The sequence below is a fragment of the Convolutriloba macropyga genome, chromosome 11 (genome assembly GCF_964194025.1).
Source record: "Convolutriloba macropyga chromosome 11, txConMacr16.3, whole genome shotgun sequence".
Taxonomy (NCBI): Eukaryota; Metazoa; Xenacoelomorpha; order Acoela; family Convolutidae; genus Convolutriloba; species Convolutriloba macropyga.
In genome coordinates, this window is record NC_134478.1 from 38,241,701 (window position 1) to 38,262,086 (window position 20,386).

Genomic DNA, 20,386 nt, shown 5'->3' on the forward strand with positions numbered 1-20,386 from the left:
CTGGGTATGGTGAATGGATCTGTGACAATGGTAGTCCAGGCACCTATATATCTCATGATGGGAGCGATGCGAAGAGCACTTGCTAAGTCAATCGGATGTCATAATTGAGAGAGCTACCCTCAAATGGAATGGACAGGAAGAAACCTCCTTAGATTGAATTCCCCTTTCAATTTCCGTGAAATGACTGACTGAAAATTTTTAGTGCTCCTCTATTTCAATCATAATTGCATCGTCCTATACAACTTGATTCTAATGAAACAAAAAATTAGAATATTATATTGAAACCAGTTACAAGTATCGCAGTATATGAAAAAAGTCTATTACTGTCATGAAATTTAAGTTGATTGCCGCAAAGATAGTTGAATTGGCAATTAATCTTAGTTTTATTTTTAATTTGCGTTTGCTTGAGCTAAGAAAAAATAACAAAGATAATTGAATTTCAACAATATTGACATAAGTTTTGCTCCGTTTTACTTTTTCCACCTTTGGAGCTTTTGTGCAATGTTCAACTAAGCTGAAAATAAAGTAGCGGGAAGTACCGTTTTCAACCAGAAATTCAATGTAAAAAACTTGTTGTAATCTAGTTGAGTTCTTTTATAAGTAAAATTTTTATCCTCAAACTTACTAAATATGAAAAGGCTCTTTGGATTTGAATTTTCCGAATTTGAAAAAAAACTGGCAATAAAAAGGCTGTCATTCTGAAATTGCTATTCTATAAAGTTGACTGCAACAAGTTTTGTCTTCAGTCGTTCGCAGTTTTTGTTACTCAAAAGCGCTGAGAAAAAGTATTTCAAATTTGTTGGTTCAATTAAAGTGCAGTAAAACAAGAAGCGCTGAAGTTATTTATCGTTTACTTGCAACCTCACATTCTCGCAATATCACATTTAATATAATTTATGCAATATACGGCACAAACGGACTGTTACTCTTAGTTATTTGACTTTTGAAACAACGAGACTTAACCGTAGAATACCGGAAACAACTCAACGAGTCGTTCAATGTACACTCGCAACTAACCATATCTAAACAATATCAAAGAAAAAAAATTAAAAACGCAAAAACTATTCGCTAATTAAAACTATAGACAAACTTTTAAAAGATGTGATTTTAAGTTTGCTAATTGGTATTGTTAGTTTTTATGATGTTGAAGCTGCCTGTTTTATGTCCGTGACACAGAGGTGACCCAAATTAACTCTCCTGACCATTTCAGTTTATAGCTTATGATGTTAATACCTTACACACTGTTTTTGAAAATTTGTTTTCAAAATTTTTGAGTTTCGCCTATAGTCGTTTTCATATTTAAGTTTTAACACTTAGTCTCCAAATGTGAGAGGAAGTACAAAAGGCTTCGTATGAAGTTAAAAGATAGTTTATCTTTATTTCTAACTTGAGAGTGTATGTATGTGTGACCTTTTAAAACACTTGTTTTAAAAAATAATGTGTATTTTTGAATTTTTCTTTTCGGTGTCTCATTTCTGTCAATATGAAGGATAGTCTAAGGTTTTTCTAATCTTCACTTTGTTTTAATATTAGTTAGAATTTTTTGGCTCTAATTCTTCAATTATTCATAAAACTTCTTTGTGATTTCTGGATAATTTTTAAGTTTTTGGGTTTCTTTTCTGTTTTCCTCACATGTAACAACAATAATGACTGTTTCCAATGGATTTGAAAATGAGAAAAATTCCACAAATGTCAGGCTTTCATCGAACAACTCACGATTTTTTCGGCTTCGTCATCGTTTTCTCTCAAAATTTAACAGAGCTTTTGATTTTAGCATACAAATATCGCTTTTTTGTAGTCGTAAGACATATTGTGGAAATTGGCAGCTCTCAAAGGACGGTAGTTGTTTTTTTGAAAGTTTTCTCTCTGTATCAACTTGTAGACAATCGAGTCGAAACTGTCGATGAGCGTTGTCGGAACACTATATGCAAAAGCAGTCTATCGCGCCTCCTTGTCTCATTAGGAATCGGACACCAAATGCGAATTACAAAAAAAAACATCTAAACAGTATTTGCTGTCTTGTTTTTTAACGCTTGTTTTTCTCTTATGTCATGATTCAGATTTTTTCGACCTTAGTGATTTTTTCGACATTTTTCAGATTTTTTCTACCTTAGTGGGGGCCTTTACGTTGGCGGTCCTGTATAAGGTGTTTAATATGTGCATACTTAGCTAGCATCCACTTAAAAATTTTATTATACTGGAAAAAGCGGCTCATTTGTTGGTTAATAAACTTACGGGAGGAGTATTTTCCGACATTCGTGATAATTTTTGCTTAATCTTATGATTTCCTGCTACATCTTGTTTTTGGGTGCTATTGTATTTTTATTACTTGATATATTTTGCCATGTCATGGTTAATCTTTCTTGGAAATCTTGCTAAGATCTTGTTTCTTGAGAGCCATGCAAAAAACTTGCAAGTTCGTACAGATGTTTTCTAGGTAAGTACCATGGCAAGATCTTGGCAAGATTTACCAAGATTTAGTATCTTTCTTATCCAGTTGTACCAAGTTTCAGTTCCCTGGGGAAGCTGTTCGCTTTGTGCACAGTTAGAGTGGTCAACTGTCCAGAACAAGATTTAGCTCTCTACTGAGTTATAAATCTGACAAAAATTATTTAAAAATTGTTTTACTCATTTAACTTTGGACTCCTTATTTAAGGACATATGCCTAGAATTTAAAATCTGAAAGACACAATATAACACTAAAATAGAACGTGAGCATTTATAATAATTTGAATTGTGCATTATGCGGCAACAGTGATTGAGACAATAAACCATCATCTTTGAATGAAATAGATACTAATACTATATAAATTTTTTTTAATTATAATTTCAGTAATTTTGGAAATAGCGTTTTTTCATCTCGCACATCAACTGTTAATCTATTGTTTATTTTCTTGTAGCCACTCTGAATAAGTATGGATATTGAGGATCTGCTGCTTTGGGATTTGAAGTTGAAAGATTTTCTGATTTGGTTACTGCATAGTTTACGGAACTGTAATTGGTACCGTTGTAATTGTTAACATTGACAGCAATTTGATTAGTTTGACTGTCCCAGTTGTGTTTCACATTGTTGCTGACTTGGAGACTGTTTGGTGTCAAGGACATTGTATGAAAAGTTTCTCCGTCTGCAGCGAAAATAAAGAGCGTATTTGTGTACATATACGATACACAACTGATCCGCTCGATTTCGGGAAATTCAATTCTATTGTATTTTGAGTACTGAGTGTCCACCACGATGAGAATGTTGTCAGACAAAATGAAAAATAACCACAACTCATAATTGCAACACTGTCCAATTCTGACATTTGGAATAGTTTCACAAGGAACAGTAAAAGTCGCATCATGTGTAAATTTAATCACGCCTCCTTCCCAATATGACCAATGTGGATTTTGAAAATCGTTTTGCTGTACTAAATAATATGGCTGCAAGAAGTCCTTCATTGTGGGGTAAGACGTGGACGGCGAAAGTGTCAAAATTTCTTCATTGGGGTTGAAGATAAAAGCGGATTTGTTGATAGTAAGAATTAACACTTTCATCTTGCTCAGATAGATATTGACAGGGAAGCAGTGAGTGACTTGCTCATTGAATGCTGTAGTTTTACAATTCAGGCGTGAGACAGTTCCAGAACTGTCGAATGTGACATTTTCCACCGAAAGGTTCCCCCCTCCTTGAAAAACTCGACAAAGTGCCCAAAACTTCCAACAAAGCCAAATTTGGTCACTGAGGACAGATTTCAGATCTCGAGAAACGTAGGTATGCAATTCTTTCGAATCGCTTGCAATGTTGTTTATGGAAAGAATGACTGCGCTTTGGTGTTTCTTCATATTGTCACTCACAGTTCGAATCTGTTTCAATCCTTTTTCAACTGATGGAAACTGATGAATCAAATGGTCATTTGATACCGAAAGCAACTCACGTAGTTTCTGCTGAAACTTCATCACGTCATCAAAATGTTTCAGATACTCCTCCATCATGGTGCAGTTTTCATCAATAGTTTTCAACCCTTCCTGTTTTAATTTTTCAACTTCAGACAGGAATATTTCACGAAGAATTTTCTGCTCTTCTTCATGCTTCTCAATTGTACCCAAAATTTCGCACTTAGCTGCGGTCAAAAGTTTTTCTTCGTTTTCCAGTTCATTCATTGATTCAAATACCTTTGTCTTTAATTCTGTAGCTCTATCATCCAGGGAGATAAACTTATGTTCACTGTGTTCGGACATGCACCCCCAACAAACTGCAGCATCACAAGTGCCACAAAACTCTTGCTGCAACATTTTGTGAGTGTTACATATCAATGGTTTCCAACCATTTCGATCTCTCACATCGTGGTTGCATCTTAGATGAAAACCGATGCAAAAGGTGCAAATATGCTTATTCGTGGAACCATTTTCACCACTCCCATCGTGACAACTGTTGCATTGGTATAATTTTGATGATTCTATGGCACAAATACCGCAAATACTCTTTGTGGTTCCATTGTTGCTCATGGTAAATGGCTTGCCGATTTGAGCTAAAAAACGCTAAAGATTAGTTTTATTGGTGAAAAAAAACATGAAACAGTAAATAATGACAAATTTAGGTGAAACATACATTTTCAAATTTGATAAAATTTAGCTGCATACCTAATGAAGAAATAAAGGATATCTTGTTAAAATTCAAAAAGTTGCTAGAGTTGCTACGTATATTGTTGTTTGATTAATCATGCTCTGTATATCAAAATTGGTCGGTTAACACTTCCCTTTACTAATTTTACATATTGAATCCAAAAATGTTTTCAAAAATTTTGAGGCATGAACTATTTTGAAGAGAAGTCTTTTATTCTTAGAGCCTGTCAATTATTATGCAAAAAACCTTTTTATCTTGTCTGAGTAAAATTCATTTAACAAACAAAAAAATATATCCTGAACAAATTTTTCCAGAGAAAAGTATCCTACTCTATACCAAAAGCACTTTGAAATTCACCAGCACGTCGAATATCAAATAACAAACGTAAAACATATACTCTTCTTTTCTATGCAAAAGTGAAAAAAAGTTTTATGGTTTGACTGAATTTTTTTAACGAAATTATGTGTAAAAAACGAAGCGTTGACAACACTTTTATAAATTAAGAGAATCCATCAGATTTGATAGATATGTTCTCATTGGTCATAATAAAATCAAGCATGCTCCAATATTTTGCATAAAGCATCCAAAATATTTTTGATTTTTGAAAACGAATAGTTTTGTTCAATCAGTCTGATCAAAAAAAAATAATTTCATTTCTGCTATTAATAGGTGAACGAAAATTCTTATAACTTGTCAATTCCAAACTCGTGCTTTTTTACCTAAAAATCATTTTTATGTCCAAAACTCAGCTAAATCAAAATTTTTTTTGTGCATTTTATTCCAAATTGGGTTTTTGATTTAGATTAAAAAAGTAGATAAAAAAGATTTAGATAAAATAAATTGCCACACTAACAAGGAAATGAGAAAAGATCACTGTTTTGAATGAAAATAGGATAGAACTAATTGTGGCAGCAATGTTGACAATTATGTGACTTGATAGAAGTTAGTTTAAACTTGGAGCTCGCCTAAGCATTATCATCGGTCGCTAAACGCACATTCAACAAAATGCTTCATTCGTTCCCATGAACAAAACTGCTGAAAATGAAAGTTTCCAGGTTTTGTTTTTTTGAGCAATTCCTGCCATGACTGCTGGTCTGAATCAGTGGCGCAGCAGAGCGGAGCGTAGCTCAGAAACCGGAAAAGAAAATTTGAGGAAATTCATCGTTCTTTTCGGGCATTCTCAACAAAAAGTAAAGGGTTTTGTTCATTTTTTCTCAGTGAGTTTACTTGAACTGTGCCCATAACCAAAAAATTGTCGTAGACTGAGCTAGCTCTTTGTCAGTTGCGAACTCCATTAGGATTATCTAGAATCAATGGGAATTCGATTGATTACCTGCTCTAGGTAAATTGGGTTTCACATAAGAAAGGCTAAAAGTTTCTGATTGTTTGTTAAGTTGCCAGAAAATTGGTTTTCAGTTGACATCTTTACGTTGTGTCAAATAGTGAAATACTCGGCAGGAGACGTTTACCATTAAAAAATCCTACCGTTTTTTTTTCATTCTAGGCTAGGAACCGTTTTTTGCAAAAAAAAGTAGATCTGAAAACTCGAATCTTCTATACACTCTTGATAAGCTAAATATGTCAGAAAAAAAAACAAAAGTAAGTTTAAAATGAATATGATTTAATTAGGTAAACTTTTTCTCAACACAACAATCAATTATAAAAAAATTGTTTTAAATGAATTTTCAAAGGGTACTTTTATGTAGGGATAATTTTGTAAAACATTCAATAGCTTACTTTTAAAACTAATCAAGACCTTCTGATATTCGACAAGTTTCATTCTACAATAATTCAATGTCAGGAACCTTTGCCTCCTCCCAATGCTGAGAAGAGAGCAATTGTTAGTGATCAAAGGAAATTCAAATTACAATAATCTTTCCAAAAATTACGAACTTGCGCTAATAACTCTTTATGAACTTGTATCGAATCTGCAAAGACAATTATTTACAAGAAAACAAACTTATCAAAGATATTTTTCTCGTCAGACAAATACAATAAATAGAAAAAACTGATGAATATCTTCTGTTAAGTTACTGGTAAATTCTCTCCACTGACTGTATCCCATCTTAGCAGCGGTCTTTGTCGGTTATTATTCACCAACAGTTTTTTAATGAAACAAAAATATTTTTGACAATTTTCCCATGACATTTCTTTTGGTTTTATGTGATATTCATGATGTTTGGCTCTACAATACAACACTTTGTGTGACTTAACAATACTACAGTCCTTCCTTGCAGTTTAGCATGATTGTGAATTCTTTTGTTTTGTACGATCGAAACAAATATCACGAGGGTCACATTTATCAATTTAATGGCTGAGATAAAAATGGCACCTCGGTAGAAAATCATTAACTTCTTTCTGAATATTATACTATTAAGATATCATATAGGAAATTTCGATAGCGTTTGGATATCCTCATAAGATTGTAATTTTAATAAAAAGGTCTAAAACTTAGTACAGTAAAAAAAATTAAGAGAACTTTTTGACAATAGTTTGATACCAGAAAACTCTTTAAAGAAAAAAACTTTGAATATAAGTTCAACTTTTTAAAAATTAGGAGCAAACAATATACATAACATTTTTTGCCGGAGAAGTTTTTACCTGTCCTCGTTATGTACACAAAGTATCAAGTAACTTTTTGATTAATAATTGAATACGTTTGTCAAGACATATTCTCTGTTTTGAGATAATATGAGAAGCTTGATAAACTCCTTTTTACTGTATATTCTTTATCAGCCATTTGAATACGTATTTTTGTGATATTTTCGAAAATCACAGAAAGTGAAAAAATTTGGTTGTTCAAATTTTTGGTGATTTTGCCCAAAAAGATTTGTTAAAAACCTTGCAAATCATATTAAGATTTTTAAAAAATTCAAAAGAAACTTTCGTTTAAATTAAACATCCTAATTTAATTGTTTAATACACAAAATGCAAGATGATTGAATAAAATTGCCAACATCAAGTACAGCGGTCTTCCCTTATGGCGTTAGTTGCACACATTTTCAGTTAGAAGACATCTTTTTTTTCGTTTCAGCGGATAAAGTAATCACCCAACATCTGAGCATTGAAACAAGTCTGTTTTGAAGAAGAATTGGTTTCAAACCTTGAATTAGTAAATGACTAAAATTGATGTCAAAAATAACCTCAATTAGGTGTCTGAATAGATCCTGAATACATACTTAGTCTCAATACTCAAAATCTGGGTGTCGGTCGCTTCTCTTTCTGTAAAAAATCTCCTGATGCCTCAATATATTGCTTTCAGATTGTAAAACCTGCAAGATTTTTTGTTCAATCATTTTAATATTCAAATTAAATTTATAAGATTTTTGGAAAATTCCTATGGGCACTATTAGTCTTTGATGAAAACCATTGCTTATTAGTAAAAAATTGATTGTTTGTTTAAAAAAATATTTAAAAAAGCTTCTGAAACGGAAATGCTTCTCCGAATATAAACTTTATTGCAAATAATTAACTCAATTTATAGAACTCACGACTAGAATCTGTCTGTTTTCAGATAATTTTTTTTTAAAATTAAATTTTGGCCGGGTTTTTCCCCAAAAGTCATTACGATCGAAACTTTTAGGCTGTTCAAAGGCTGTTGGTAGGAGAGGCTAAATCGATTCAAGAGTGTCAAATGCAAATTGAAGAATCGACCCAAAATCTTGTTAGCATAAAACGGAATCAAAAGTATTTGAGTTCGAGATTTATTTGGGAAAAAAGATTGCTTATATTTACGACGGGCATAATGCGTTCACCGCTTGAAGTTTTCAGGTTGCTCGAGGTTGAGGTCCTCAACGATTCATACTAAACAGTTGAACTTAAGACTACTTGCACTTTTGCTCTCTTTGGTACAAATTTGCTGGCCTGGAAGACACTCTTGCAAAAACTGAATGCAGAAGTGAGTAGCTATTTGCTTTGATCAACGCCAAGCTTTAACGATGATCATTTCATCTCCGATCAATATTCCAGGAGGCAAGATGACGGAAAACCCATCTTAAAAGTTGGTTTGGTTTAAGAAGTAAGTGATCAATTATATTGTTTTGAACAATTGTTAGGTGTCTAGAGATCGTATTTGTTTCTAAATAACTCATAACTGTACACAAAAATTCATAGGTAAGCACTCCTGGTCCGACGACCGATAGGAAGACAAATTAAGTATCTGTTGCATTCACTCCCAAACTCGGCCGAAATGAGAAGGTTAAACTTCCATAAAATTTCCACGTTCATAGACTTTATTTTTTCTGCAAGACTTTCGACGCTTTTTTTGGCATTTCTAGACTGGAGACTGTTGTTCGAATCAATAAATGATTTTCCGCTGTCTTAAATGAATTTGTTGGGACTACTGCTCTAACTGATAAAAAGTCTGACGCAATTGGCTGTGGAGTCATTGGTAAAGCCATTTGAAACCACCTGATTGTCTGCTTGGACAACTACACAGGTGAATATTAGTACATAACGACTACAAAACTTAAAATTGTTCGTAACAAGAACTGGTTCAATGAAATGAAGTCCTGTTGTTTCGAAGTCAAATTGATTGTCTTTGGGTTTCACATAAAAAAGGCTGAAAGTTTCTAATTCATTGTTAAGTTGCCAAAAAACTGGTTTTCTGTTGACAACTTTACGTTGTGTCAAATCGTAAAATACTCGGCAGGACACGTTTACCATTCAAAAATCATACCGTTTTTTTCATTCTAGGCTAGGAACCGTATTTTGCAAAAAAAAGTAGATCTGAAAACTCGAATCTTCTATACACTCTTGATAAGCTAAATATGTCAGAAAAACCGAAACAAAATTAAATTTAAAAATAAGATTAAATTAGGTAACCTTTTTCTCAGCAGAATAATTAATTTATAAAGTTTGTTTTAATGGAATTTTCAAAAGATACATTTATGTAGGGATAATTTTGTTAAACATTCAATAGCTTACTTTTAAAACTAATCAAGACCATTCGACAAGTTTAAATCTACAATAGTTCAACATCAGGAACCTTTGCCTCCCAATGCTCAGAAGAGAGCAATTGTTAGTGATCAAAGGAAACTAAAATAACAATAATCTTTTCAAAAATTCCAATTTTACGCTAATAACTCTTTATGAACTCGTATCAAATCTGCATAGACAATTATTTACAAGAAAACAAACATTTCTAAGACATTTTTCTCATCAGATAAATAAAATAAACAGAAAAAAACGATGAATTAATTCTGTTAAATTATTAGTAAATTCTCTCCACTGACTGTATCCCATCTTAGCAGCGGTCTTTGTCGGTTATTATTCACCAACAGTTTTTTAATGAAACAAAAATATTTTTGACATTTTTCCCACGACATTTCCTTTGGTTTTATGTGATATGCATGATGTTTAACTCAACAATACAATACTTTGTGTGACTTAACAAAAATAGAGTACTTCCTTGCAGTTTAGCATGAACGTGAATTTTTTGTTTTGTACGATCGAAACAAATATCACGAGGATCACATTTATCAATTTAATAGCTGAGATAAAAATGGCCCCTCGGTAGAATATCATTAACTTCTTTCTGAATATTATATTATTAAGATATCTTATAGGAAATTTGGATAGCATTTGGATATCCTCATAAGAGTGTAATTTTAATAAAAAGGTCTAAAACTTAGTACAGTAAAAAAATTAAGAGAACTTTTTGACAATAGTTTGATACCAGAAAACTCTTTAAAGAAAAAAACTTTGAATATAAGTTCAACTTTTTAAAAATTATGAGCAATCAATATACATATCATTTTTTGCCGCAGACGTTTTTACCTCCTGGTGATGTACACAAAGTATCAAGTAAGTTTTGATTAATAATTGAATACGTTTGTCAAGACATATCCTCTGTTTTGAGATAATATGAGAAGCTTGATAAACTACTTTTCACTGTTTATTCTTTATCAGCCATTTGAATACGTATTTTTGTGATATTTTCGAAAATCACAGAAAGTGAAAAAACATGGTTGTTCAAATTTTTGTTGATTTTGCCCAAAAAGATTTGTTAAAAACCTTGCAAATCATATTAAGAATTATAAAAAATTCAAAGGAAAATTTTGTTTAAATTAAACATCCTAATTTATTTGTGTAATACACAAAATGCAAAAAGATGATTGAATAAAATTGCCAACATCAAGTACAGCGGTCTTCCCTTATGGCGTTAGTTGCACACATTTTCAATTAGAAGACATGTTTTTTTTTCGTTTCAGCGGATAAAGTAATCACCCAACATCTGAGCATTGAAACAAGTCTGTTTTGAAGAAGAATTGGTTTCAAACCTTGAATTAGTAAATGACTAAAATTGATGTCAAAAATAACCTCAATTAGGTGTCTGAATAGATCCTGAATACATACTTAGTCTCAATACTCAAAATCTGCGTGTGGGTCGCTTCTCTTTCTGTAAAAAATCTCCTGATGCCTCAATATATTGCTTTCAGATTGTAAAACCTGCACGATTTTTTGTTCAATCATTTTAATATTCAATTTAAATTTATAAGGTTTTTTGAAAATTCCTATGGGCACTATTGGTCTTTGATAAAAAACAATTGCTTATTAGTAAAAAATTGATTGCTTGTTATAAAAATATTTAAAAAAGCTTCTGAAAAGGAAAAGTTTCTCCGAATAAAAACGTTATTGCAAATAATTAACTAAATTTATAGAACTCACGACTAGAATCTGTCTGTTCTCAGATAATTTTTTTTAAAATTAAATTTTGGCCGGGTTCTTCCCCAAAAGTCATTACGATCGAAACTTTTAGGCTGTTCAAAGGCTGTTGGGAGGAGAGGCTAAATCGATTCAAGAGTGTCAAATGCAAATTGAAGAATCAACCCAAAATCTTGTTAGCATAAAACGGAATCAAAAGTTTTTGAGTTCGAGATTTATTTGGGAAAAAAGATTGCTTATATTTACGACGGGCATAATGCGTTCACCGCTTGAAGTTTTCAGGTTGCTCGAGGTTGAGGTCCTCAACGATTCATCCTAAACAGTCGAACTTAAGACTACTTGCACTTTTGCTCTCTTTGGGACAAATATGCTGGCCTGGAAGACACTCTTGCAAAAACTGAATGCAGAAGTGAGTAGCTATTTGCTTTGATCAACGCCAAGCTTTAACGATGATCATTTCATCTCCGATCAATATTCCAGGAGGCAAGATGACGGAAAACCCATCTTAAAAGTTGGTTTGGTTTAAGAAGTAAGTGATCAATTATATTGTTTTGAACAATTGTTAGGTGTCTAGAGATCGTATTTGTTTCTAAATAACTCATAACTGTACACAAAAATTCATAGGTAAGCACTCCTGGTCCGACGACCGATAGGAAGACAAATTAAGTATCTGTTGCATTCACTCCCAAACTCGGCCGAAATGAGAAGGTTAAACTTTCATAAAATTTCCACGTTCATAGACTTTATTTTTTCTGCAAAACTTTCGACGCTTTTTTTGGCATTGCTAGACTGGAGACTGTTGTTCGAATCAATAAATGATTTTCCGCTGTCTTAAATGAATTTGTTGGGCCCACTGCTTAGACGGATAAAAATTGTGATGCAATTGGCTGTGGAGTCAGTGGTAAACCATTTGAAACCTCCTGATTGTCTGCTTGGACAACTACACAGGTGAATAATAGTACATAACGACAACGAACTTGTCATTGCTCGTAACGGGAACTGGTTCGATGAAATGAACTCTTGTTGTTTCGAAGTAAAATCGATTGTCTTTGGCAATTTTTCCTGCGGCTACTCTGCCATTTTAGGAATGCTAACGTCTTGGAAAATCCTGCGACATGAATGACAGCGTCTAATATTCTATTTCATTACCACTTGACACCGAAGTATCAACGAGTACTCCAGGGGCCTATTTCAGTTTGCTCTGGACTACAATGACAACTGAATTCATGTGTGAGCTACCTCAGCAAATTAGTGGCAGCTCAATTTCCGTCAAGTAACAGCGGATAATGGAAAGTCATCAGGAAGTTTGTTTTTGACAAACTGCCTCGCGCTTTAAGTTGGTTGTGGTTGTCTATGAACGTGGATATTGATCTCAATCTGGCAGAGTATGAAATCTCACCCATTTTTTCAAAGCAACACATTCTGCTCTGAAAACTTGTTTTGTAGTTGTTTGAATGATATTTGCAGATAAAATTTTTTACAGTGGCCTAATCCGATTTCTCGGATACTCCTAGTGCACTTTTTGACAAAAGGACGATAGGCGATTACTCGTAAGGGCTATTCTGTTCCATCTGTTGAATCTTTTCAAATCGACCACTATCTTCACAAACTAAAAACGGAGATTGTTTGCTCAGGCCAATTTCGTGTTCAATTCTGTGTTTACTCAAAAACAACGGTCCTGAAATCCAATGAGAATCCAAAGTCATTTAACGAAAACAAAAACTTTCAGTTCCTTCACATGCTGGGTTAGGTGCCGGCGGCATGTATCTCTAATGAAAGACAGACGTGTCAACCAAAATTTTGCTAAACGATTCGAGATAAAAACTCTGTGTCGCATTACAGAAGTTCTCAACCAATATAGAACAGTTGTGCTGTCAGACAAAAATGTGTTTCCGTTGATCTCTCTATCTTGTTCCTCTTCAACAATTTGCGCAAGTTGAGCAACGTAACCAACTGCTTTCATTTCCAAGCAGTCATCTTTTTGAATGGCGCTTATGGAGATTTCACTATTACGAACCTAACACGAAATTACCGATCCAGGAATTCAACCCTGATATAACAGACAGCCGACAGATTAAATTCAGAAGCATTTGCGAAGGTATGAAGTTGAACAGACCGGAAACGTCTGTCTAGAAAGTAATTCCTTGAGATTTGTAGATTCTTGAAATTGGATGAACTTCTTCTCTTAAACTGATAAAATCTGGAATTTTTTTATTCAAGTTGGCTCGTCCTATTTTGAAACTTGATTCCAAGCAGCCTGTAATATTTTTCGTACTTGACTAGTTAGACGAGCAATGAGACCAACTGTATCAAATAAAGACGCTACATTTCTCAGTGGCTTTCTTTGAGTTTGTCCTCAATTATTTTGATTTTTCAGAGGAGCTTAGGTTCCATCAAGCAGAAATCGGTTGTTGGGTTCCGTGGTAAACCGTGGTTGTTGATTTCCAGACTCGATTTTTGATGGGTCCAATCGTATGGATCTCCGGGATTTAAGAAACTCAGAATGTAGTGCTCATTTCATGTAATATTTTTTGCCTCTTTTACAGAGTCAGTAGCAACATAGAGGTCGTTCCAGTAGACCTTGCGTGCCATTTGTCTGATGAAATCTGGAAAAAGATGCAATAAAGATCTGTAGCATCCAGAACTTGGCAGGTATACTCATATGTATCAATGCAAAAGTAATTAAACCATACAAAAGCAGAATTCAATATAAACCATTAAAGGCATGCGGTTATTTTTTTGTCAACTGGTATCCACTGATTAGCATCTTTCAAACATTTTCAAGTCAGGATTCAGCTCTGAGGCTGTTGATTTGAGTATTAAGCTCTGACAACCACCATAGTCCATGCAAGTATGTATTTATGGTCATCTGGTCATTTTTAGTTGCTAAATAACTACAGCAACTTGACCTGTTCCTTGTAAATGGACTGCCTTATCATTGGATTTTTTTAGGGCTCGGTTCTATATCAAAACTAATGAGAAGCAGAATGTGGTGTTTTTACCACAATTGTTACTACTGCAAACGTTTTTTGAGGCGCAATTTTCATCATGGTGACTTCTAAAACAGTTAAAATACAAATTGGGTGTGTATGTTGTCTTCGAATGTGTGTGGGAAGAGACTGGAAATACGTGCATTTAAAGAAAAATTGGCAATTTTTATTGCGTTATGAGTTTACTGCTAATTGTTTGTTTGCAAACATCAAGCTATTATAAGCGTTGATTTCCTTTGGGTATGATTTTTTGAGTCATTTGTGGCAATATTGTGTCCTCTAGAAAAAAATAGTCTCCATTTGCTTTGATGTTGTTTCCTGTAATATGGCTGTTAGTTTTCAAATCTCAACATGCTTCATAGAAGTTTAGAAGCCACTCAGATAGTGTCCTAGGAGGCGGTTGTTGATAATTTTTCTCCAAAACGAATTTGTTGCACTGGGACCGTACAGGGTTTAGTAGTTTTGCTAGTGCAACATTCGGATTTCTCGTTGAGTTTGGGTTTCGAATGAACTTTATGGGAAGAATTTGTCCACCATTGTTGAAGGCAAAGGGTAAATGTGATATTACTTTCTCTATTACCCAGAATCGAGGACTTTGAAAATGAAAATTTTTTCGAGAAACGCGTTTAGTATTCGTTTTAGGTTAACAAAATTCTCTTGAAGGCAACTCTACAAGGTCCTTTGCTTCGCTGATTAATACCGATTGTTAATGAATCATTTTTCCGATAGTGTCAGTGGAGCTTGATCAACAGTAGCCTCAAACTTGCTGATTTCTTTTCGTATGAAACTCATTTCATTCAACCTACCTAATCATTATTGGGTTTATCTGCATGTAATTTTGGTTTAGACTTCTGGAAACAAGTTGACATCGTTACTGATTTCTCAGGGGTTTGTAGTGTTTCTGCAGCGAAAAGGTGTGCAAAACTACTGAAAATTGGGGATTTTTCTGACTGGCAGATTTGTTATCCGACCAATTTGTTGACATATATCCGACAGGAAAATTCTGCAGGGATGGTTGAGACATGTTGCAGGGAACAGTCGACAAATATGTGGAACAAAAAAGATGAAGATGTTGAATTTTATTTATGAATTGAGCTACCTGGTGCTGTAAAACTGGAACTAACAGCAAAAGAGTTTGCAGCGGGCGCTGAAGCCGAGTACAACATTTGAATTTGTTCACTAACGGAGTCGTCAAAAACAAAATTAAAGCAATTCTGTTGTTGTTTTTGTTGTTGAATTATGTCATTGCTATGGAAGATGCTTTTCTCAGGGATATTGACCCAACGCAGATGATACTTCCTGTTATCTCGTGTTTACGTCTTTAACATTTTTGATTATTGACGTGAAAATCTTTTATCATCTGTTTTTAGCCAACAAAATTCTCTGGACATTCGTTTCTGTGAGTCAAGTTAAAACAAGTTGGGCAAATTAAGAATTGGGCCCAAGCCTTTGTTGCATTGCTTTAGTTTTTTTCAGTTGGTTCTTTCAAGCTTTAAAGCTGCTCTTAAGTTTCACTTTTAGAAAGCACCTAGTCAGTTTGAAGCTTTATGTCAATTTCAATTATTAGTATTGACATTCCCAATTGCTTGTGTTCCTGAAATTTAGAGTTTGACATTGGAGCCATGAATTGCTTTTCTGTTGGGATTCAGTCATCCACAGGTGGCTTTAATGTGTTGGAACTCATAGCCGGTTCACTGCTGCGTGTGGTTGATCTAATTTCAACCATAACCGTAGGCCATGAACTGGTAAAAGACACAACAAATTTCCAAAATGAAGGGTATTGGTCTTTAATAACCAATGGTTAGCAATTGCTAACAAAGACAAGTTATCACTAAGAATGATGCGTGCTTTATGGTGCCAGATGATTTGTATACATTAGAGTTCCCTGATAACCAATGACTATCGTTATTTCTACGACACCTTTACCTATCACCGCTTATACCAATAAATATTTACTTACCTACTCCTAAACTTTCCCCCCTTATTTCAATAAATACCTACCTAACTACCTAAACCTGTCCTACTTATACCCCAACTATCTAAGAACTGAGCCTAACAATATCGACCAAAACAAAAACCTACCAGCTGCCAAAATCACTCAAAATCAGTAATAACACTAGCGGGATGCCTAAACCTACGAGTATGTACCTATCCAAATATCTGTTACAGAGGAACCTCGGATTCGGTAAAATAGCAAAAAAAACGGAAAGCGGGAGGGGATTCGGAGAAAAGATCAAGCAGAAAGCCAGTTCTTGGGACGAGTAAAGCTGCAGAAGAACTGGAAAGGACTCGGCTGTTGGGGCAACGACCCGCCACAAGGGGTCCTAGAGTTGCAGAAGGCAGGCGAGATGTGCAAAATGAATAACCAAAAAGGAGTACCCCAGTGGGTGAAACCCCAGAAGAACCGGAAAGAAAGGGGGTTTGGGAAAAGATCAACCAGAGGATTCTCCTGGGGAAGGGTAAAACTCCAGAGGAACTGGGAAGCAACCAAACAGAAGGGATCCTCGGGATGGGTAAAACCAAAAAATAACCGAAAATCAGGCGGGGGTAGGGGAAGCTACTAACCAGAAGGGGTCCGCCAGATGGGTAAAAACCCAGAAGTGAAAAGGAAGCAGTTTTTAGGGAAACGACCAATTAGAAAGGGTCCTCGGGTTGGTTAAAACTAAGAACGGAAAAGAAGGCGGGGCTTGTGGAAACGACCAATCACAAGAAGTCCTCGTGGGCGGGAAAAACCGAAGAGGAACCAGAATTAGGCGAAGGGTTGGGTGAGCGACCAACAAGAAAGGGCTGGGGTAAAAGACCAACCACAAGAGGTCCTCGCGGGTGGATAAAAACCCAGAGGAACCGGCAAGCAGGCGGTGGTTGCGGAATAGAACAACCAAAATGTGACCCCTCGGGTTGAATAAAACCCCAGAAGAAACGGAAAGGAAGAAGTTGTTGGGGAAAAGACCATAAAGAAAGGTTCCTCGGGACGGGTAAAACTCCAGAAGAACAAGAACGGAGGCGGGGGTTGAGGAAAATGCCAACCCCAAGGGATCCTAGGGGTGGGTTAAACCCCCAAAGAACCAAAAGGCAGGCTTGAGTTGGGGAAATGAACAACCAGGAAGGGGTCCTAGGAGTGGGTGAAACCCCGGAAGAACCGGAAATAAAAGGAGTTAGGGAAACGACCAATCAGAAGATGGTCCTCGGGTGGGTAAAACCAAAAAAGAACCGAAAAGCAGGCTGGAGGTTGGGGAAACGAGCTGCCAGAAAGGGGTGCTCGTGTTGAGTAATACCCCAGAACAAACGGAAGGCACGAACAACCAGAAAAGGGTCCTCGATGTGGGTAAAACACCAGACAAACCGAAAACCAAGGGTTGGGGAAACGAAAAAAGGGAAGGTGGTCCTCGGGTTGGATATAAGCACAGAATAACCGAAATGCAGCCTGATGGTTGTGTAAACAGCCAACTGGAAGTGGTTCTCTGGTGAATATAGCTCAAGAAGAACTTGAAAAGAGGCAGTGTTGGGGAAACGACCAACCAAATAACGCGTCCTCGTGGTGGCTAAAACAACAGGAACTTTGAGTGCCAAAAAGTTATTGGTTTACGGTACGAGGGATTTATTTTGATCTGATTATTTTGGACCGGTTTCTGATTGAAAATGCAATCAGATTTTTTTTCGCATGACCTTTTTGACTACAGTTTTTCGGAAGTCAGCTACTTCCGTCCAGTTTGATGATAATTTTTAGGTCAAATTTTGCCGGTTTTTTTCCGAAATCGAGTCAATTGGTCTTTGACATGTGTGTATGTGTAATGGGGAGAGAAGGAGCATTCATATTTTGCGTTGGTTAGTTGTTTTTGGTAATTTTTGTGTTTTTGCGGTTTTGTTTTTGATGCTTAGTTTGGACGATTTAAGAGTTGGATGCACGCTGTGGTTCTTATTTTTCCGGCTCATTGTATATTTTTTACACTGTAACTTTAACTCATCTGACCTCACAGGTACTAGGCATAATAATCTTTATAATACGGTACATTTATCTTCTTCAATTTAAAGCCAATGTTTCATTTACCAGGACATCACAAGAATTTTGACGCCCTTGTTCTTTATGGTGTTTTTCTAAAGTAGCATTTTGTGCAGGTCTTAACTGAGTCTTGAAGTTTTTAAAATGTTCTGAAAAAGATACTTTCGCAAATTTAAGGAACAATGATTCCAAAAAAAGAGAAAGAGAGAAAAATGAAAAGTGTCTTTATTTTTTTCCTGTTAACTTTTTTTGCTGTCACTGGGCAGCTCGTTGGTTGCCATTCATTTTTTGTTTTTGTTGACAGTGTGTTATTTTCAATAACATGTGTCCTTTTAGTTTCGATGTCTATGACATTATTATTCAAGGTTTCTTCTGTTGTGCTCTACGTGTCAGCGAGATCATATGATTACTTGGGCCTCAAATTAGCAGTTTAGCAGTATTAAAGGTCTCCTCTAATGATTTTCCTAATTTTTCGGAATATTTCTAGTGCATCGTTTCTTAACAATTTCCATTTTCTGGCAAAGAGTATCTTAACTCTGATGATCTATAGTATAATGTTCTGCCTATAATTAGAGTGGGTTACTCGACTCCCAAACAGTTTACAGAAAAATGCGAAAAATTTTAAAAACAATCTTTCGAACTTTTTTTGAGTGAATGCGGATTGCAGTTGGTGAGCCTCTAACAGAAAAATTACTCATTGATGTAGCCTTCTGCCCCAATGTAATTTGTTTTGGATTCAACGAATATAGTTTATTAATTGACTGGATTAAACTCAAATGTGCATTTTCATGCAGACAATTAGTTTGATCTGAATACATTAAAAAAATATAAGGCGCAAAAAGTAGACAGTCAAGTTATTTTTTCACAGCAAACAATGGTCAATGTTTTCTAAACGAAGCGGATGAAACATGGACAAATGGTAAAAATATTCCTGAAATGAACACTGATTTATTTTTAGGGACCATTTTTGAACTTAAAATTCTTGAGTTGGTTTTTGGAGTTGATCACTTCGTATCATTCATTATTGAAGACAGGTCACAGTCATACGAAAATACAATTTTTGTTACGTAATACTAATCGAGACCATATTGCAATCATGACATTGCGCTGCGAGATTGGTCACCAAGGTACCAGATAATTGAGCCTAACGAAAAGATTTGGGTACACATCAAAACATTTGATTAGTTTCTGAGTTTTCATGCATCTTCGTATTTGGTAGAAATTAGTACCAAAAACAACAAAAAAAATTTGACAAAAGAACAATGTGGTCTCCTAAATGAAAACAGCCCTCAAAAATAAGTGGAAAGGAAACCAAAAAGCAGAGATTTTTAAAAATTAAAAATCTTTACGCATATTAGTGAATGGAAAATTGAAAAAAGGTTGCCGATGATTATACGAAGCTTTTTTTCCAGGAGCTTCCTACTTCAAGAGAACAGTGGAAAGTCATCAAAAACAAGAACAACTCCAGCAGTCAAATAAAAAACAAATGACAGAAGTAAAGGAAGGCAATTGTTCTGGTAACGATGACAAAAAAACTGCCAAAATTTTCAATAACTGTTTTACCCGACTCGGATTATATAAAGCTAAAGAATTTTCTCCAAATCCGTCTTCCCTAACATCTTAGGGAAAAGATTTTACCTCCGACCAGTCACCAAAAATGAATTGTGTATTGTTAGTGATAATGTACCTATACATAAATATCACCCGCACCAAGTAAAAAAACAACAAAGGGCGCTGAATTGTTTTAACTCATTTAAAACTTGTCATCAAATAATTTTTTAACAAAAACAACTTCCCAATGTTTTGGAAATAACCCACGTTACAACTTGTTTAAAAGAAAGGAGACCGACTAGAACCATGAAAACTATCAACCCATATTGATCACACTAACTCTAGTTAAAAACTTTTGCGCGATTGCTACTTGAACAACTACTTGAATCACTTAAATTTTATTTGTCTAATTAACAAGAATAAATTCGGATTTCAAAAGCATTAACTGAAAACATAAACCAAAGCGTTGAAACCGAATTGGTTGTCACACTGTTTTTAAACTGAGCAGAAGGTTTTAACTCAATATCTATAGATGTTTTCAAAATCTATGATATAAAATAATATGGATTTGTA

The 20,386-nt window shown here is 34.8% G+C and overlaps 1 protein-coding gene across 2 annotated transcripts in view; it reads right to left on the minus strand.

Annotated features, from left to right (window-relative positions):
- Positions 1 to 2,714: 2,714 nt before the first annotated feature.
- LOC142349287 (uncharacterized) overlaps positions 2,715 to 20,386 on the minus strand; it is a 19,970-nt gene continuing 2,298 nt past the window's right edge. For both annotated transcript variants that reach the window (XM_075400754.1, XM_075400755.1), the window contains one exon: positions 2,715 to 4,511. In XM_075400754.1, coding sequence (XP_075256869.1) covers positions 2,887 to 4,488 — 1,602 coding nt within the window. In that variant the 5' untranslated portion in view covers positions 4,489 to 4,511 and the 3' untranslated portion in view covers positions 2,715 to 2,886. The remainder of the gene's footprint in view (positions 4,512 to 20,386) is intronic.